General features: G+C 42.0%; 2 protein-coding genes across 3 annotated transcripts in view; one reads left to right on the top strand and one right to left on the bottom strand.

The window, feature by feature from the left end:
• slc49a4 (solute carrier family 49 member 4) overlaps positions 1-12,813 on the bottom strand; it is a 70,976-nt gene extending 58,163 nt beyond the window's left edge. Inside the window, exons 1-2 of the mRNA XM_014165388.2 lie at positions 12,353-12,813; positions 7,987-8,080 (exon numbers count right to left, since the gene is read on the bottom strand). Coding sequence (XP_014020863.1) covers positions 7,987-8,080; positions 12,353-12,647 — 389 coding nt within the window. The 5' untranslated portion in view covers positions 12,648-12,813. The remainder of the gene's footprint in view (positions 1-7,986; positions 8,081-12,352) is intronic.
• A 40-nt stretch (positions 12,814-12,853) lies between these two features.
• The window catches only part of hspbap1 (hspb associated protein 1), a 48,294-nt gene continuing 39,482 nt past the window's right edge, over positions 12,854-21,665 (top strand). Inside the window, exon 1 of one of the 2 annotated variants that reach the window (XM_014165387.2) lies at positions 12,854-12,966. The gene's annotated coding sequence lies outside the window, so the exon portion shown is untranslated. Of the gene's footprint in view, positions 13,018-21,665 lie in introns of both variants that reach the window. The other variant, XM_014165386.2, reaches the window with a different exon arrangement.

Here is a 21,665-nt window from a genome sequence, read left to right as displayed (position 1 = left end):
TATATAGCACATCTCTGGGTGTGAGGGGTTGTGTGGGGTGTTACCGTCGCCTTAGTTGTAAGTCTAGGGCTGTTGCGGTGACCGTATTACTGCCACACTGGCAGTCATGACCGCAGTAAAATTCCATGTGACCGTCACAGTAATGTCCTTTTATGCACTCTGGACATGTGTTGGTAGTACCCAACTCACTAACAACCATCAGGTCCTAATGGCCTGGTACTCAGGGCTCTGTCCTTCTAACCACTCTGACGCCAATGCAAACACAATTGAAAATCACATCAAAAACTTATCAAAACAGTATTGTGATTTTAAAACTCACCTCACTGTGATGATCAATTAGAAGTTCAACAGCAGGTTGAAACATGGTTGTTGTGGATGTTGTTTCAAAGCCTAACACAACGAAATGGACAGCACTTTAAAGTGATGATTAATTCAAAACACCCATGTGCATACGCATATATGAGCCCAAGCCCCCCCCCCAAAAAAAACTCCGAATTAAAATAATGATTGTGCCGTTATACAATACATAGCCTAACGCCTACTACGCATGGCAGAGAACTGTATAGGCCTAGGCGATGCTGTTGGTTCATTGATTTTGCAGGGCGGCTTACAGAGTTAGCCTACAATTATAGTGAATTTGTATTTAATTTTGAATAGCCTAGTAATAGGGTATTTTTATATTTTCATAATTAATAGGGTAACACATTACCTTTGGCTACAGAATATCTCACCACTGTGCATTTCCATCTCCTCCTCTCTCTCCTTCCTTACTTTCTCAAGCGTGCAGAGAGAGGGGCTGTCAACAGTTTAATGAAATATGTTTTGATGTTCCCAAACACATTTCACAAATGAAGCACTGGGTAGTTGCAGGAACAGGATTAAAGAACCCATGGCATACAGGGGTTGGGTGGAATATCACCTGTGGTGCAGCGAGGCCGCATGCTTCTCAAACAGTGGTTGATGAGTGGAGTGAAATAACCAGAGTAGCCTACCCAGCATGAGTGAAAAACTAACTGTCTAGATGGGAGAACAGCATGTGCAGCCTAAGGAACAAGCTTTTTTGCGACTTTCTCAAATCATCAATAGCCCCTAGTCGCATCATGCAGCACATATATGTTTTGATTTCTAAGAGATTGTAAGGTTTTTATCATTCACAACTAAAAAGTTTACAAATGATCAGTTTTTTCAAATGATCAGTTTTACGCTCAACATAGCCACTTCATATGCACACTCGCTCCGGAATGGGAAAAATATCCTTTCTATTTTATTCAGCTAAGTTCAATTATATTCTTGGTACTATAAAATCAAAATTAAGCAATAAGGTCCGAGGGGGTGTGGTATAAACCACAGTTAAGGGCTGTTCTTACCTACGACGCAACACGGAGTGCTTGGATACAGCAATATACCACAATCCCCTGAGGTGCCTTATTGTTATTATAAACTGGTTTCCAACTTGATTAGAGCAGTAAAAATAAATGTTTTGTCATATGTTTTGTCATATGCGTGGTATACAGTCTGATACACTTGGTTGCACTCACTAGGAAAACTAAAATACCAAAGGCTAGCCCTAAGGTAATCTACCGAAGGTCCTACAGAGAATTCAATCAGGACTCATTTGTGGATGAGATTAAGAATGTGCAATGGTTAGAAGTGTGTAGTTTTAGGTTCTAATTCTCAGAGTAAAAACTCTACGGACAATATGAAAGCTCAAACCAAATTTATTCTCCCAGAGGATCAATACAGCTGCATTAGACAAAGACATATTCACACAAGCACTGATATTTAACCCTTTCTCATAGGCTGAGTCTCCTCCTACACATCTGAACAAACATTGTATCTTTATTGCTAGGCAGGAAACTAAGTGATACGGGCCATAAAAACTTTTTTCTCCCTTAACGTGACCTGACCTGACCTCGACCCCATTCATCACTAATCCATGGCTCTCTCCCCTTATCAATGCCTGCCACATTGCTTTCCCTACACTCAGTACATTCCAAGCTTAACCATGAACCTCTGGTGTAGTCCCTCGGCTATGGCACCCCTCAGGTCTCTATTACAACTAATGATTAATAACATATAAAGTTCAGAAATCCAAACCTATCAATAGTAAGGGTGATCCTGGAATGTCACTAAGTTTGTTCATGAAATGATTTATAAGTATTGCTGATAAGCATTACCCTTTGAGGAAATGCACTGTGAGGTCAAACAGTGCCCCATGGATTGATGATGAGCTGAGAAATTTAATGATTCAACTTTATGATGCCAAAAAAGTAGCAGATAAATCTGCCACTCTGTTTGATAAGCAAAGTTATTGTAAATTAAGAAATCTAGTGACCAAGCTAAACAAAGGAAAGGAGGGATTCTATCAGCAAAATTGATGAAGTAAAGGTTGATGGGGGGAAAAACAGAAAAACACTATTATGGGTAGGAAGTCAAACATGTCTGCCTCTATTGTTGAATCAGAGGGTATATTTATGACAAAACCACATGACATCGCAAACTACTTTAATTAATATTTTACAGGCAAAGTGGACAAGTTGAGGAATGCTATGATTCCAATATACCCTTATAAAAGATTTTATCATGAAGAAGAGGCAATAAATGTTTGAATTTCATCCAGTAGAAAGGGAAGAGGTAGAAAGGATGCTGTTGTCTCTTTCGGATGACAAGTCACCTGGTCCAGATAATCTTGATGCCAAATTGCTTATAGTCACAGCTAACCAAATATCTACCCCAATCTCTCATATTTTACTAAGTGCTTGATGTATGGGGTGTGCCCAGAAGTCTGGAAAGAGCCAAACTACCTAATGTTAAAAATAAATCTGCATTCACTGGTCCTAATTTGGTGTCAGCTTGCTGCCTGTGTTAAGTAAATTATTGAAAACAAATTGTATCTATACAAATGAAGGATTATTTCTCATGTAAATGGTCTGATAATGGGTTTCCAGCATGCATACAAAGAAGGGCATTCTACGAGTACGGCCTTAGCACAAATGACAGGTGATTGGTTAAAGAGTATGGATGACAGGAAGTTAGTTGGTGCAGTGATGCTAGATTTCAGTGCTGCTTTTGATGTAATTGATCATGAACTGTTACTAGGTCAATTTAAAATGTTATGGTTTTAAGTCTGCAGCTCTATCCTGGATGGAAAGCTATCTATGCAGATGGCAAAAAGTGTTCTTTAATGGTAGCTTTTCAAACAGTAAAGATATACACTGTAGTGTTCAAGGAAGTTGCCTCTCAAGGAAGTTGCCTAGTCCCACATCTCTACTCGATTTTTACTAATGATTTACTTTCAGTAATGAACAAAGCAAGAGTGGTCATTTATGCTGATGACTCTACAATGTATAGCTCGGCATCAGAATGTAATGAGCTAACAGATGTACTGAGCAGTGAACTAAGACTGGTGTCTGAGTGTGTTGATGCGAACAAATTGGTGTTGAAAATTTCTAAAACAAAATGTCTTGTATTTGGTTCAAGATATATGCTTGCTGATGATCCCGAATTGAATGTGTTGATGAATAGAACACATGTAGCGCAAGTAAATAAAACAAAACTACAAGGGATCAACTACAAGTGGTTGGATGCAGCTTTATCATGGTCAGAACACATAGATAATATTGTTATTAAGATGGGTAAGGGAATTACTGTTACAAGAAAATGTTCAGAGTATTTAACATCTAGCACACTGAATCAGGTGATTCAGTCCCTGGTCCTCTCACACTTAGAGTACTGTCCAGTTATATGGTCAATCCCTGGTTCTATCACACTTACTGTCCAGTTATATGGTCAATCCCTGGTCCTATCATACTTAGAGTACTGTCCAGTTATATGGTCAATCCCTGGTCTTATCACACTTAGAGTACTGTCCTGTTATATGGTCAATCCCTGGTCCTATCACACTTAGAGTACTGTCCAGTTATATGGTCAATCCCTGGTCCTATCACAATTAGAGTACTGTCCAGTTATATGGTCAATCCCTGGTCCTATCACACTTAGAGTACTGTCCAGTTATATGGTCAATCCCTGGTCCTATCACACTTAGAGTACTGTCCAGTTATATTGTCATCTGCAACAAAGAAAATATAAAAAAGCTCCAAATGGCTCAAAACAGGGCTGGTAGATTAGCTCTTCATTGCTCTATCCGTATGAATATTATCCAAATGCATTAGAATCTCTCATGGCTTCACGTTAAAAACAAATTTACTATCCTATCCAGTCTTCTGATTTTCTTTAGGAATGTTTTATTTAAAATAAATAAAAAACACAGTATTTTTCTGGTCAGTTAGTACATACTAGCAACATGCATAACCACCAAACCAGACAGGCAAACTCAGGGCAGCTAAGACAACCCAAGCCAAGAACAAATCACCTTAAATCTACAGTTTTATATAGAGCCATAGCTTTACCAATCCATATTTCTCCGGCAAAAAGTAAATCAACCTTCAAGGAAAAAATAAAAGAACATCTAATGTGATAGACCATATGACTGGACAGGAAATATGAAGCATGAACTGAATGTTAAATGTATTTCCATTGTCGGTATTGTCTACTTGTTGAATGTTTGTGAAGTCTTGATTTGTGGTTGTTTGTAATGTCTTGTTAATTGGTGTTGTAACCAAGAAAGATTAGCAAGAGTTACGGTGTTAGCTAATGGGGATCCAAATAAAAAATGACTAAATATACCATGGCTTTCAGCCAATCAGTATTCAGGTTTCGAACCACCCAGTTTATAACATAATGGCATGGAACTTAAACGCATATCTTGTATGCTATAGAGCCTATGGCATGGCCTACAGCCTATGGCATGGCACATAGCCAGATAACATACATCAGGCCAACTTATATATTGCTCATCTGAAATCCATTTTTCTGTATATCATGTTTCTTTAGACCTGCCTAAAATAAATAATGGATTTATTGTGACGGTGTACATTAAATGGATTTAGTGTGATGGTGTACATTAAATTAATTTATTGTAGAGGTCGACCAATTATGATTTTTCAATGCCGATACTGATTATTGGAGGACCAAAAAAAGCCGATATCGATTAATTGGCAGATTTTTTACATGTATTTATTTATAATAATGACAATTACAACAATACTGAATGAACTCTTTTATTTTAATATAATACATCAATAAAATCAATTTAGCCTCAAATAAATAATGAAACATGTTCAATTTGGTTTAAATAATGCAAAAACAAAGTGTTGGAGAAGAAAGTAAAAGTGCAATATGTGCCGTGTAAAAAAGCTAACGTTTAAGTTCCTTGCTCAGAACATATGAAAGCTGGTGGTTCCTTTTAACATGAGTCTTCAATATTCCCAGGTAAGAAGTTTTAGGTTGTAGGTATTCAGGCTCTGATCAGGCCCTACACCAAAACAAGGGCACTGCGTTCATCCACCTCTGGCCTGCTGGCCCCCCTACCTCTGCGGAAGCACAGTTCCCGCTCAGCCCAGTCAAAACTGTTCGCTGCTCTGGCACCCCAATGGTGGAACAAGCTCCCTCACGACGCCAGGACAGCGGAGTCAATCACCACCTTCCGTAGACACCTGAAACCCCACCTCTTAAAGGAATACCTGGGATAGGATAAAGTAATCCTTCTACCCCCCCCCAAAAAAGATATAGATGAACTATTATAAAGTGGTTGTTCCACTGGATATCATAAGGTGAATGCACCAATTTGTAAGTCGCTCTGGATAAGAGCGTCTGCTAAATGACGTAAATGTAAAATGTAAATGTAAATGTTATTATAGGACTATTTCTCTCTATACCATTTGTATTTCATATACCTTTGACTATTGGATTTTTATTTATGTTATCTTTATTTAACTAGTAAAGTCAGTTAAGAACAAATTCTTATTTTCAATCACGCCCTAGGAACAGTGGGTTAACTGCCTTGTTCAGGGACAGAACGACAGATTTTTACCTTGTCAGCTCGGGGATTTGATCTTGCAACTATTGAATGTTCTTATAGGCACTTTAGTATTGCCAGTATAACAGTATAGCTTCCGTCCCTCTCCTCGCCCCTACCTGGGCTCGAACCAGGAACACGTCGACAACAGCCACACTCGAAGCATCGTTACCCATCGCTCCACAAAAGCCGCAGCCCTTGCAGGGCAAGGGGAACAACTACTTCAAGGTCTCAGAGCGAGTGACGTCACCGATTGTAACGCTATTAGCGCGCACCCCTCTAACTAGCTAGCCATTTCACATCAGTTACACCAGCCTAATCTCGGGAGTTGATAGACTTGAAGTCATAAACAGCTCAATGCTTGAAGCACAGTGAAGAGCTGCTGGCAAATGCACGTAAGTGCTGTTTGAATGAATGCTTACGAGCCTGCTGCTGCCTACCACTGCTGCCTACCACCGCTCAGTCAGACTGCTCTATCAAATATCAAATCATAGACTTAATTATAACATAATAACACACAGAAATACGAGCCTTAGGTCATTAATATGGTCAAGTCCGGAAACTTTCATTTCAAAAACAAAACGTTTATTCTTTCAGTGAAATACGGAACCGTTCTGTATTTTATCTAATGGGTGGCATCCATAAGTCTAAATATTCCTGTTACATTGCACAACCTTCAATGTTATGTCATAATTACGTAAAATTCTGGCAAATTAGTTCGCAACGAGCCAGGCGGCCCAAACTGTTGCATATACCCTGACTCTGCGTGCAATGAACGCAAGAGAAGTGACACAATTTAATATTGCCTACTAACCTGGATTTCTTTTAACTAAATATGCAGGTTTAAAAAAATATATACTTCTGTGTATTGATTTTAAGAAAGGCATTGATGTTTATGGTTAGGTACATTTGTGCAACGATTGTGCTTTTTTTGCAAATGCGCAAATCATCCCGTTTGGCAAAGTTGGCTGTCTTTGTTAGGAAGAAATAATCTTCACAGTTCGCAACGAGCCAGGCGGCCCAAACTGCTGCATATACCCTGACTCTGTTGCACAGTACGCAAGAGAAGTGACACAATTTCCCTAGTTAAAGAAATTCATGATATCAGGCAATATTAACTAAATATGCAGGTTTAAAAATATATACTTGTGTATTGATTTTAAGAAAGGCATTGATGTTTATGGTTAGGTACACATTGGTGCAACGACAGTGCTTTTTTCGCGAATGCGCTTGTTAAATCACCCGTTTGGCAAAGTAGGCTATGATTCAATGATAAATTAACAGGCACTGCATCGATTATATGCAACGTAGGACAAGCTAGATAAACTAGTAATATCAACCATGTGTAGTTAACTAGTGATGATGTTAAGATTGATTGTTTTTTATAAGATAAGTTTAATGCTAGCTAGCACCTTACCTTGGCTCCTTGCTGCACTGGCATAACAGGTAGTCAGCCTGCCATGCAGTCTCCTCGTGAAGTGCAATGTAATCGGCCATGATCTGTGTCCAAAAATGCCGATTACCGATTGTTATGAAAACTTGAAATCACCCCTAATTAATCAGCCATTCCGATTAATCGGTCGACCTCTAATTTATTGTGATTGTGTACATTACATGTATTTATTGTGATGGTGTACATTTAATGGATTTATTTGACTTTTTAAAATGTAGATGTTCCAAAGGCTCGCATCAGTGGCTTGTACGCAGCTTGTATGCAGCTTGTATGCAGCTTGTATGCAGCTTGTATGCATGGGGGCCTGGAGATGCTAAACATGTTTATGTTAATTAACGGTCAATTATGGTGAGAACATTATTATTTTTTGTCTCAGCATAATTCATATGTTCATTACAAAAATATGAAAGGCGACATAACCAACTTTCAGACAGAAACACAGGTAGAGTTACTGTACAATGTCTTTCACATAACAATATACCCGGCAGACAAAATGTAATGAGCACCACAGCCTTATATGGGGCATGATTTTGTATGGGAAAGTATTGCCAGCTTCCAAACATGCCGTTTTATAAAGAGAGTATACAGTAAAGCTCTGGGTGTGAGGGGGTGTTACCATCGCCTTAGTTGTAGGTCTGGTACAGGGACACTACGCAGCGCTGCCCCCATCACCATGAAGAAGACTGACAGTAAAAGAGACGCCCGCAGACCTGCAGCACAGGAGGGGAGAGGTGGAGAGGGGAAAGGGAAGAGGTGAAATGGGGAGAGGTAGGGGGTACAGAGAGAAAATGTGGAGGTTATTTTGTATTCTGAAATTCTGTTCCAAAGGTCATATATTTTGCATAATTGTTGAGACCTCATTCTATACATTATCTAAAATATGAATCACGAGTCCCCAGCCAACTCCCTCCAAACCACAACATCCCAATCCTGTTCCCGACTTAAGTCTACATTTTCAGTTTCCACCACATCACCATAATTTAAGGGAACTTCTGTTCCCATACAATCATTATCTGTTCCCTGTTCTCTCATTTCCTCTTGGTAGTGATGAGTGAGAGTCCCTAGTTCAGTAAGTACACAATTATTGGTGACAAATTACTAGTATTTCAAACTAAAATATGACTTTAATCTGATATGAAATGTAAAGAAATATCGGTGTCTCTGAATGTTTCTGCGGGTTCCCGTTGGGAACTCTGTTCCTGTCTGTCAGATTGGCCTATCTCTCTGTACTAAAGAGGGCACAACTAAACAACGGCAGATGCTGGTATGTAAATTCTTTGTGTACAAAATATCTTTCATTCTAATCTCTACCATGCAGTCGCTAGAGCTGCCTTTCATCTGGTTGGCCTACATCTGGTTGGCCTACATACTATGCCAGCAGCATACCACCCTGCATACCACTGCTGGCTTGCTTCTGAAGCTAAGCAGTGTTGGTCCTGGTCAGTCCCTGGATGGGAGGCCAGATGCTGCTGGCAGTGGTGTTGGAGGGCCTGTAGGAGGCACTCTTTCATCTGGTCCAAACAATATCCCAATTCCCCAGGGCAGTGATTGGGGACACTGCCCTGTGTAGGGTGCCGTCTTTGGGATGGGACGTTAAGGTCCCGTGTGGCTCAGTTGGTACAGCATGGTGTTTGCAATGCCAGGGTTGTGGGTTCGATTCCCACGGGGGACCAGTACGGAGAAAAAAAAAAGTATGCATTCACTACTATAAGTCGCTGTGGATAAGAGCGTCTGCTAAATGACTGTAATGTAATGTAAATGTTAAACGGGTGTCCTGACTCTGAGGTCATTAAAGATCCCATTGCACTTATTGTAAGAGTAGGGGTGTTAACCACGGTGTCCTGGCTAAATTCCCAATCTGGCCCTCATACCATCATGGCCACCTAATCATCCCCAGCTTACAATTGGTTCATTCATACCCCTCCTCTCCCCTGAAACTATTCCCCAGGTCGTTGCTGTAAATGAGAATGTGTTCAGTCAACTTACCTGGTAAAATAAATAAATAAATAGCAGGGTGATTCCTCACGAAACTAGGAGAGAAATACCATGATTTGGGGGATTTTCAAGAAATGTTATCTATAGAAGGGTCCTTTAGAGGTAAGATAGTTTACATATATTTGAGAATTACCTCCTTTAAGACTCCATAATATTTTATATTTTGCTCTCGAGTGGCCCAGCGGTCTAAGGCACTGCATCTCAGTGCTTGAGGCGTCACTACCGACACCCTGGTTCGATTCCAGGCTGTATCACAACCGGCCGTGATTGGGAGTCCCATACGGCAGCGCACAAATGGCCCAGCGTTGTCCGGGTTTGGCCGGTGTAGGCCTTCATTGTAAATAAGAATTTGTTCTTAACTGACTTGCCTAGTTAAATAAAAGGTTAAACAAAAATATGAAAAATATATATTTTTTAAATGTAAAGGTGCTACAAAGCGTTGTAATATGAATTATAAACTGGGTGGTTCGAGCCCTGAATGCTGATTGGCTGACAGCCGTGGAATATCAGACAGTATATCACGGGTATGACAAAACATGTATTTTTACTGCTCTAATTACGTTGGTAACCAGTTTATAATAGCAATAAGGCACCTCGGGGGTTTGCGGTATATGGCCAATATACCACAGCTAAAGGCTGTATCCAGGCACTCGCGTTGCGTCAGCCTTTAGCCATGGTATATTGTCCATATTTTTTATTTGACCTTTATTTAACCAGGTAGGCCAGTTGAGAACACGTTCTTATTTACAACTGCAACCTGGCCAAGATAAAGCAAAAAAGTGCGATACAAACAACACAGAGTTACACATGGAATAAACAAACATACAGTCAACAACACAATAGAAAAGTCTATATAACGTGTGTGCAAATGAAGTAAGATTAGGGAGGTAAGGTAATAAATAGGCCGTAGTGGAGAAATAATTCCAATTTAGCAAATAAACACTGGAGTGATATATGTGCAGAAGATGAATGTGCAAATAGAGATACTGGGGTAAAAAGGAGCAAAAAAATATAAATAAAATAAATAACAATATGGGGATGAGGTAGTTGGATGGGCTATTTACAGATGGGCTATGTACAGGCACAATGATCTGTAAGCTGCTCAGATAGCTGATGCTTAAAGTTAAAGGGAGATATGAGTCTCCGGCTTCAGTGATTTTTGCAATTCGTTCCAGTCATTGGCAGCAGAGAACTGGAAGGAAAGGCGGCCAAAGGAGGAATTGGCTTTGGGGGTGACGAGTGAAATATACCTGCTGGAGCGCGTGCTACGGGTCGGTGCTGCTATGGTGACCAGTGAGCTGAGATAAGGTGGGGCTTTACCTAGCAAAGACTTATAGATGACCTGGAGCCAGTGGGTTTGCTGATGCATATGAAGCGAGGGCCAGCCAACGAGAGCATACAGGTCGCAGTGGTGGGTACTATATGGGGCTTTGGTGACGAAACGGATGGCACTGTCATAGACTGCATCCAATATGCTGAGTAGAGTGTTGGAGGCTATTTTGTAAATGACATCGCCGAAATCAAGGATCGATAGGATAGTCCGTTTTACGAGAGTATGTTTGCTTAATATACGTCTTATTGCTTAAATATACAATTTTTTATTTGACTAATTTTTCTATATAATTGTTGAACATAATATAATCTACGGGCATATTAAAGTTCTCTGCTAGTTTATTGTTTTAGATTTTGATTATTGAAATCAAAACACTACTCATATTACAGAGCAAGCGGTAAAGCGTCATATGAGAGGCCCGAGGAGATCAGCAGCATTTTTGAAATGGTGGTAAGAGAAATCCCACCAGCAAGCATATTTCACCTTAGTAACAGCTAAGCCTTATCTCTACACCTGCTGTCTATCCTTAAACCCCACAGACTCTTGTCAAAAGCAGTGGACTATATAGAGAATAGGGGGCCATTTGGGATGCAGACACTGATTTACTACTACTATTGTACCTCACTGCTCCACATGGGCCATAGACCAAATCATGCTACAGATTAACACACGCTTTTAAGGAGTTACATTTCAAGGGGTTTTATTGACTTAGAGGTTGTGAATCCTAAACTCCTATTGACATCAATGCAAGTCTAAGTGAAAACTCGATTGAAGAGGAAGTTAGTATTTGCCCGAATGAATAAAGTTAAGAAACACAATGAACTATATGACACTGTTATGACCTTTTACTATGTAACACCCAATAGCCACTTCATCTTTTTGTTTTAAAAGAGACTGTCATGAGATGTCTCTAGATGACTAACTAACCACACACTTATGACAGATGCCCTTTGCTTTCATATGCTGTATATGTTATTTGCTTTTGTATGTTTCCAAGGAGTCAAAGAAAATGTTTTTGTCAGCTGATAGTGTGGTCCGGGTGTTAGATGGGTGTTAGCTAAGTGTTTTAATCAGGTGATGTAGAGGAACTGGTTTGGTGATTAGCAGGCATGACTGGTAGGCAGCACTTCTGAGTGTTACTTTAACTGTCAGTAAACAATACTTGACTGTTGTTTGAGAGCTCGATGAAAGAGATTTCACAATTTCACAAAATAACACATAAGTGGCCCATAGCAAAAATTCCACAAGGCAGCCAGTCAGTCAACATTATTTTTGATTGTTTACCTGTTGTTCAGACCCTTTCTCATGGTTTAATAATTTAAGGTAGTCTTTGGACTGGATGTATATCTTAACTATTCTTATGTCAACATAGGCCCACCGACATTAAACTAGGCCAGTTATTTCAACATATGTTGTGTATACATTGAGGGAAATGTTTGCTTCCCATTCTTATGGTTGATTGGATAAAAAACGTAAATCAATTATGACCTATGATATCTAGTCATCAATACCTTCTCTTTTTTCCCCAGGATGTATACGTCAACAATTCCCAAGTCGCTGCAGCATGCAATGACACAACCCTGGGGAAATATAATTTGGCAATGGAGACATACAATTGTAAAGACGTACTGCCACCTCGAACAAAACAACTCACCTTTCTTGTCCATCAGCCACATAAATAGCAGCCAAGGGGTGAACCCTACTGGCCCCCACAGAACCAGCACGGCGATGTCAGATTTGGCGAAATCGTACGCGTGAATGGCAGAGTTCTGAATTGGGCCCCAAGTGTTCCATACCATCCCTTGCATGAACGCCAGCAATGAAAATAGAGTCAGAACCAGCCATCTTCTCCCGTAGACTCGGCTGTAAACTGGCTGAATGCTCGTCTCGGGGTTAGGAGGAAAAATAAGTGGTTCCCTTTCGCCCTCGGTGCTCGATGCAGCACCCATCGCCTGTGATACAACGTAGCTTTCGTTCAACGGTGACTTAATCCGCGCGCGATGTCCAATATTCGATTACACAATGGCAACAAATGTATATAACTTCAATATCAGTTGCCCATAGAAACAATAACAACCCATGTCGCTGCAACAATTCAAGCTGCACTGCGCATGCCTGAACGGAAGTGGTCACAATTTTGAAACTTAAACCCGTTGTCATCCATGTTGGTTCCTTCCTCAATAGATGTGAACGGGATTTTCAGGCCTTATTGAGTCGGAATGCCCCCCTAGTTTCACAATACCGTATCATTGGAATAAAGTCGCTCACGTGAGTTTTGTTTACTTCCGCTCTGATTTGTTCGTGCATGTGTAAAGAAAGGTGAGCCCCAAATGATTGCTGTGCTTGCCAAACTCCACAATTAGGTTTATTTTCGTGAAGTGTGGTGAGAGTTTAGATGTGTCCTTATTCTTTTACTATCAATTGTCTTCTATGCTGTTGTCACAATCGAGTTGTAATGTGTGTGTTTGTTTGAGTCTCTCTGGTTAAGTGATCATGCCCGAGAAGCCAGTGTTTGGAGGATATATTGGCACGGGTGTTGTTGGCCAGAGACGAAGTCGAGAACCGGTGTTGTGCCGAAAATCTCCCCCCTGCCAGAATCCCCCCCCCCCCCCCCTTTCGCGTGAACGCGCACACACTCAATTCTTCATTGCTGCGACTTGCTTGCTGGTTAAGATTTTTGCTCTTCACTCCGTTGTCAGTTTAGCCTACATTTCACTGATCTTAGTAGCAGAAGGCATTTTTTATTTGTTTCCTTCAAGGCAGCTGTCAATCATCCCGTTAGGCTGCGTTTCATTAAAACATTTTATGTCGGTTTGATTGCAGGGGAGGCACTAGTAATGTCTACAGTTTTCACTTGGCTATTTGTTTCAAGTGTATTGGTCTATAAATAAATCTCTTTGCCAAAATTCGTAATCTCTCCCATGTCTTATTCGACAAGTAGTTGTGAAATGCTTATTGCTTGCCAACATTTTACTCCCTCCTCTATGTTTAATGTAACACACATACGTTAATTATTCATTTCGGTTGCCTATCCTGGCGTGAAGTTTGTGCTATAGAAAGTATTTGACTGACGTGTGCCACAGAAAGTATTTAATTCTAGTGACAAAATTAAGGAAATTAGAAGGGGGCGGAAAGGATTTCAGCAAGGCCATTTTCTTGCTTTCTATCTTGGGACTGTAAGGCCTGGCACACTTCAGAATCATGTTGGTAGCTCATGTTGACCAGTAGTGTGTGCCACAGAAAGTATTTGACTCTAGCCACAAAATTAAGGAAATTAGAAGGGGGGGTTGGCAGGCAAGAAAATGGCATTGCCGAAGTCACCCCCTCTAATTTCCTTAATTTTGTCACTAGAGTCAAATACGTTCTACAGAACAAACTTCATGCCAGGATAGGCAACCAAAATGAATAATTAATGTATGTGTGTTATATTAAACACAGAGGGAGTAAAATGTAGAAAAACAAACACTTCAGAACAACTACTAGTCGAATAAGACATGGGAGAGATGACGAATTTTGGTAAAGAGATTTATTTATACATTTACATTTAAGTCATTTAGCAGACGCTCTTATCCAGAGCGACTTACAAAATGGTGCATTCACCTTATGATATCCAGTGGAACAACCACTTTACAATAGTGCATCTAAATATTTTAAGGGGGGGTAGGGGGGGGTTAGAAGGATTACTTTATCCTATCCTAGGTATTCCTTAAAGAGGTGGGGTTTCAGGTGTCTCCGGAAGGTGGTGATTGACTCCGCTGTCCTGGCGTCGTGAGGGAGCTTGTTCCACCATTGGGGTGCCAGAGCAGCGAACAGTTTTGACTGGGCTGAGCGGGAACTGTGCTTCCTCAGAGGTAGGGGGGCCAGCAGGCCAGTGGTGGATGAACGCAGTGCCCTTGTTTGGGTGTAGGGCCTGATCAGAGCCTGAAGGTATGGAGGTGCCGTTCCCTTCACAGCTCCGTAGGCAATCACCATGGTCTTGTAGCGGATGCGAGCTTCAACTGGAAGCCAGTGGAGAGAGCGGAGGAGCGGGGTGACGTGAGAGAACTTGGGAAGGTTGAACACCAGACGGGCTGCGGCGTTCTGGATGAGTTGTAGGGGTTTAATGGCACAGGCAGGGAGCCCAGCCAACAGCGAGTTGCAGTAATCCAGACGGGAGATGACAAGTGCCTGGATTAGGACCTGCGCCGCTTCCTGTGTGAGGCAGGGTCGTACTCTGCGAATGTTGTAGAGCATGAACCTACAGGATCGGGTCACCGCCTTGATGTTAGTGGAGAACGACAGGGTGTTGTCCAGGATCACGCCAAGGTTCTTAGCACTCTGGGAGGAGGACACAAGGGAGTTGTCAACCGTGATGGCGAGATCATGGAACGGGCAGTCCTTCCCCGGGAGGAAGAGCAGCTCCGTCTTGCCGAGGTTCAGCTTGAGCTGGTGATCCGTCATCCACACTGATTAGTCTGACAGACATGCAGAGATGCGATTCGCCGCCTGGTTATCAGAAGGGGGAAAGGAGAAGATTAATTGTGTGTCATCTGCATAGCAATGATAGGAGAGACCATGTGAGGATATGACAGAGCCAAGTGACTTGGTGTATAGCGAGAATAGGAGAGGGCCTAGAACAGAGCCCTGGGGGACACCAGTGGTGAGAGCGCATGGTGCGGAGACAGATTCTCGCCACGCCACCTGGTAGGAGCGACCTGTCAGGTAGGACGCAATCCAAGCGTGGGCCGCGCCGGAGATGCCCAACTCGGAGAGGGTGGAGAGGAGGATCTGATGATTCACAGTATCAAAGGCAGCAGATAGGTCTAGAAGTATGAGAGCAGAGGAGAGAGAGTTAGCTTTAGCAGTGCGGAGAGCCTCCGTGACACAGAGAAGAGCAGTCTCAGTTGAATGCCCAGTCTTGAAACCTGACTGATTAGGATCAAGAAGGTCATTCTGAGAGAGATAGCAGGAGAGCTGGCCAAGGACGGCACGTTCAAGAGTTTTGGAGAGAAAAGAAAGAAGGGATACTGGTCTGTAGTTGTTGACATCGGAGGGATCGAGTGTAGGTTTTTTCAGAAGGGGTGCAACTCTCGCTCTCTTGAAGAGGGAAGGGACGTAGCCAGCGGTCAAGGATGAGTTGATGAGCGAGGTGAGGAAGGGGAGAAGGTCTCCGGAAATGGTCTGGAGAAGAGAGGAGGGGATAGGGTCAAGTGGGCAGGTTGTTGGGCGGCCGGCCGTCACAAGACGCGAGATTTCATCTGGAGAGAGAGGGGAGAAAGAGGTCAAAGCACAGGGTAGGGCAGTGTGAGCAGGACCAGCGCTGTCGTTTGACTTAGCAAACGAGGATCGGATATCGTCAACCTTCTTTTCAAAATGGTTGACGAAGTCATCCGCAGAGAGGGAGGAGGATTCAGGAGGGAGGAGAAGGTAGCAAAGAGCTTCCTAGGGTTAGAGGCAGATGCTTGGAATTTAGAGTGGTAGAAAGTGGCTTTAGCAGCAGAGACAGAAGAGGAGAATGTAGAGAGGAGTGAGTGAAAGGATGCCAGGTCCGCAGGGAGGCGAGTTTTCCTCCATTTCCGCTCGGCTGCCCGGAGCCCTGTTCTGTGAGCTCGTAGTGAGTCGTCGAGCCACGGAGCAGGAGGGGAGGACCGAGCCGGCCTGGAGGATAGGGGACAGAGAAAATCAAAGGATGCAGAAAGGGAGGAGAGGAGGGTTGAGGAGGCAGAATCAGGAGATAGGAAGGTTTGAGCAGAGGGAAGAGATGATAGGATGGAAGAGGAGAGAGTAGCGGGAGAGAGAGAGCGAAGGTTGGGACGGCGCAATACCATCCGAGTAGGGGCAGAGTGAGTAGTGTTGGAGGAGAGCAAGAGGGAAAAGGATACAAGGTAGTGGTCGGAGATTTGGAGGGGAGTTGCAATGAGATTAGTGGAAGAACAGCATCTAGTAAAGATGAGGTCAAGCGTATTGCCTGCCTTGTGAGTAGGGGGGGAAGGTGAGAGGGTGAGGTCAAAAGAGGAGAGGAGTGGAAAGAAGGAGGCAGAGAGGAATGAGTCAAAGGTAGACGTGGGGAGGTTAAAGTCACCCAGAACTGTGAGAGGTGAGCCATCCTCAGGAAAGGAACTTATCAAGGCGTCAAGCTCATTGATGAACTCTCCAAGGGAACCTGGAGGGCGATAAATGATAAGGATGTTAAGCTTGAAAGGGCTGGTAACTGTGACAGCATGGAATTCAAATGAGGAGATAGACAGATGGGTCAGGGGAGAAAGAGAGAATGTCCACTTGGGAGAGATGAGGATTCCAGTGCCACCACCCCGCTGGCTCGATGCTCTAGGGGTATGCGAGAACACGTGGGCAGACGAAGAGAGAGCAGTAGGAGTAGCAGTGTTATCTGTGGTAATCCATGTTTCCGTCAGCGCCAGGAAGTCTAGGGACTGGAGGGTAGCATAGGCTGAGATGAACTCAGCCTTGTTGGCTGCAGACCGGCAGTTCCAGAGGCTGCCGGAGACCTGGAACTCCACGTGGGTCGTGGGCGCTGGGACCACCAGGTTGGAGTGGCAGCGGCCACGCGGTGTGAAGCGTTTGTATGGCCTGTGCAGAGAGGAGAGAACAGGGATAGACAGACACATAGTTGACAAGCTACAGAAGTGTTGTTTCTTGTATTATTGTCTCCTGTGTCTTTAGAGAACTGTTTCACTTTGATATCCTTTTTCTTCTGTCCTGATTTTCTCTTTCTTTTCTTCTGTTAACTAGATATTCTTTGTTGTTCTTCGTTAGCTAGCTAGCTTCTTCCAAAAGAGTCCCTAGCAACTGCTTAGCAACTGGTAAACAATTCAGCTAGCTAAAATAACTATTTTTCATAAAATTGTAGTTATTTTTCAAAAGCCTATCTTCTTTGTTTGTTGCTTGTTTTTTCTCCTATTCAGTCTTGCAGTTTTCTTTTGCTTTTTTCCGATGTACTTCACTCTAAAAACCATGTAAATTTCAATATTTGTAGGAGCTCATTTTTCAGCTGCTGCTGCTCAAATTGGAGTTCCGGAACACTAATTATATTAGTGTTAATTAATTATTAATTATTTATAGACTAATACACTTGAAACAAATAGCCAACTGAAAACTGCAGACATTACTAGTGCCTCCCCCGCGATTAAACCGACATAAAACATTTTATGAAATGCAGCCTAACATGCTGAGCAGACCAGACACGACGTGTGCGCGAGCGTCGCAAAATACATTTAGAAATCCATGTTTTTCAATTATTGCACCCACACTGCTTGCGCGCGCCAACAAGCGTCTGCGTTGCCACCGGCTAAAATAGAAGTCATTCCTATTTCTGACGCAGATCGCACTGCAAGTCCTGCCTCTCCCAACTCCTCATTGGTTTATAGAAGCAGGTACCCACGTGCCATCTCCTCATTGGTTATATCCACGTGGGTGATTGAAAGACTAAATGTTTTGTCGGTTGTCGTGGTAATACTATGAAAGTGTAGATGCTAATCACCATATAAGTTCAAAGATGAAAAAGCCTAGAAGGAGGAGAGATGGATAGAAACTATTCGGTTGGCCGTTTTATGTGTGGATTAATTGTCGGCGTAGAGGACCTTGTGCATTTCAGGTAAAATATGTTTAAATCCCATGACAAATTAGCTAGCAACAGCAAGCTAGCTAAATAGGACAAATTAGCTAGCGAGTGCAAGCTAACTAGCTAAATTGCCATACATGTTTAATGCTTTTTGACCTGTCCCCAAATTAATGTCATTGGTTCAGAGTTTGTTTTGATATTTTAACCTGCGTGTCGTGATCACGTTTGGTGTGGGGGGACAAAATAAATGTATGCATGATGGCACACTCGCGCAGCCAGTTTGGGTTCCGTGTAACAGGATCATTGACAGCTGCCTTGAAGGAAACAAATAACAATTGCTTTCTGCTACTAAGATCAGTGAAATGGAGGCTAAACTGACAGAGTGATGAGCATAAATCTCAACTAGCAAGCAAGTCGCAGCAATAAAGAATTGTGTGTGCGTGTTCTAGGGGGGGGGGTTTGGCACAACACCGGCAAACGGCGACAATATCCTCCAAACACCGGCTTCGAGGGCATTATCACTTTTATACAATGGGTTATCAACATATTCAAATAATGATTCACATATTTTCATTAAAAACATTATTCTGATTAATTTATTTTATGGTCGTTCATTGTATCGGTTCGGTTGCCAGAGACGCGACCCAGTCATTGTCTTTTTGTTCTGTGTCTATGGACATTCGTTCGTTCTAAATGTTCTATTGCCATACTGGCTTGCAATGTTTCTTATCCTTATTGCTTGCTAGATAGCTAACTATGGCTAACTTACTGTCATGTCAAACAGTGCAGCCAGAATATCATAAAAGTAGTTTAATTTGCATTTGTTTAAGCTGTTTTCTAGTGACATTTATTTGGATACAGTCATAAGAATGAGCTAATGATGAGCGATTTCACCTGGAATAAACAATATGCTCTCATCAGGATGCTGTTGTTCAGAGGAGCTAGCCAACAACACAGCTAACACAATCAATTCAAACTGAAGCTGGAAAGACTGCAAACTAACTTCATTTTGTTTAGTTTTACCTGTTTTCTATTGACAATTCTTTGTATATGTCCATAAAAATGATGCTGATTCACAATTTCGACTGGCTGAGAAATGTCTCTTCCCGACTCCCGACCCCAGGCTACACATTCATTACAATGGGACCGCTGGAGATCGAATTTTAATATGAAACAGTGTTGCAAATGTCAGAGACAGACCACAAGTTTTATACAAATCTCCGCTATTGATAACCAATTGCTTGTGTAAAAGAAATTGGAGCTAATGTCTAGATGCTTTTTACAGTGGAGACCAAGTTTATAAATTATCTGGCTGGGCTGATGAGACAGTGGATTGCCAGGGAGATGGAACAGAGTAAATATGCATTTCAACATTATAGCTTTTGCTGGTGGAAACTTGTGGAATAGACACTGGCTGGAATGCAGTTATAACCAGTCAGCGTCCAGGATTAGACCTGCCCGTTGTATAATTAAGTGATAATGCCCGAGATGCCGTGTTTTGAGGATATTGGCACTGGTGTTGTTAGGCCCGAGACGAAGTCGAGTAGTAAAGTAGCTGCATTTGCGTTTAAGCTGTTTTCTAGTGACGTTTATTTGTCCAAATTGCAGAATGGCGCCAGAAGAGATGGCTGCCGTTTTACGGGCTCCTAACCAATTTTGCTATTTTGTGTTTTTTTGCATTGTTTGTCATTTATTTTGTACAAAATGTTTCTGCCACCGTCTCTTATGACCGAAAAGAGCTTCTGGATATCAGGACAGAGATTACTCACCTCGAAATGGACAAAGATTTTTTCTTTTAAGGAATCAGACGCAAAGGATTTACTGCTGACACCAGACCAGGCCCAAATCGTTGTCATTCTCATGAAGAAGAGACGCTGATACAGGGGATGCAGGTCCGAGTGCCTTGTGAGAATTTGTCGGTGAATGGGTAACCCACCTCTACCATCCGTCCTATTGGCCAACGTGCAATCATTGGAGAATAAACTGGATGAGCTCTGTTCAAGACTATCCTACCAACGGGACATTAAAAACTGTAATATTTTATGTTTCACCAAGTCGTGGCTGTCTTGCATCGGCAACACAGAATAGCTGCCAGCTGCCTCCGGTAAGACAAGGGGTGGCGGTCTGTGTCTATTTGTCAAAACAGCTGGTGCGCAAATCTACAGTGGTCCCTGTAGTGTACGATCAAACCAATGTGATTAGAACGCGTATTTAGAACGTCCAGTTTCGAATGACGCAACAATCAGCATTTGAGCTGGCCACAGTTTTTTTCAGAAACATTTTGCACAAACAGTCCTTACAAAGTTATGTCCAGAATGTGAGCAGTTTATTTTTGGATTCAATGTTCAGACATTCACAGAAGTAGCTTCAGCATAACACAATCATCCATCCAAACCGGAAAAATGTAGGCTACATTTGTCCCAGCGCTTATTGAAGAAAGATTGACATAACACAAGCGGTCATATTTTTATAACTCTCGGCTGACAGAAATGACAATATGAATTAGCTAATAGCAATTACTATTTATAATTAATCACATCACGGGTGAGCTCACCATTGATCAAAATAATTGAGTAAAACACTTTCTAGAAATCGAAAGTAATCCGACGATGCCGGTAATGACGATTTCCTGAACATCAACGCCACAGTAAAACGCTGTTTTTGGATATAAATATGAACTTGATAGAACTAAAAATGCATGCATTGTCTAACACAATGTCCTAGGAGTGTCATCTGTTGGAGATTGTAAAAGGTTAGTGCATCATTTTAGCTGATTTATGGTTTTGGTGACGCCTGTCTTTGAATTGGCACAACATTACACACAACTCTTGTAAATGTACTGTCCTAACATACTCTAAATTTATGCTTTCGCCGTAAAACCTTTTTGAAATCGTAAAACGTGGTTAGATTAAGGAGATGTTTATCTTTCAAAGGGTGTAAAATAGTTGTATGTTTGAAAAATTTGAATTTTGACATTTATTTGGATTCAAATTTGCCGCTCTTGAAATGCACCTGCTGTTGATGGAGTGCACCACGGGTGGGACGCTTGCGTCCCACCTAGCCCATAGAGGTTAACACTTTTACACTCCCACTCCCCAGGTGCTCTCGTTTGTTGACTTCAGTAACCGTAAAAGCCTTGATTTCATGCATGTTAACATTTAGAAGCCTACTCCCTAATTTTGTTTTATTCACTGCTTTAGCACACTCTGCCAACCTGGATGTCCTAGCAGTGACTGAATCCTGGCTTAGAAAGGCCACCAAAAACCCTGAAATTTCCATCCCTAACTACAACATTTTCCGCCAAGATAGAACTGCCAAAGGAGGCGGTTTTGCAATCTACTGCAGAGATGGCCTGCAGAGTTCTGTCTTACTATCCAGGTCTGTGCCCAAATAATTTGAGCTTCTACTT

Source organism: Salmo salar, chromosome ssa21, assembly GCF_905237065.1.
Source record: "Salmo salar chromosome ssa21, Ssal_v3.1, whole genome shotgun sequence".
NCBI lineage: Eukaryota > Metazoa > Chordata > Actinopteri > Salmoniformes > Salmonidae > Salmo > Salmo salar.
The sequence above is the reverse complement of the archived record's forward strand: the minus strand, read 5'-3'. Positions and strand labels throughout refer to the sequence as shown.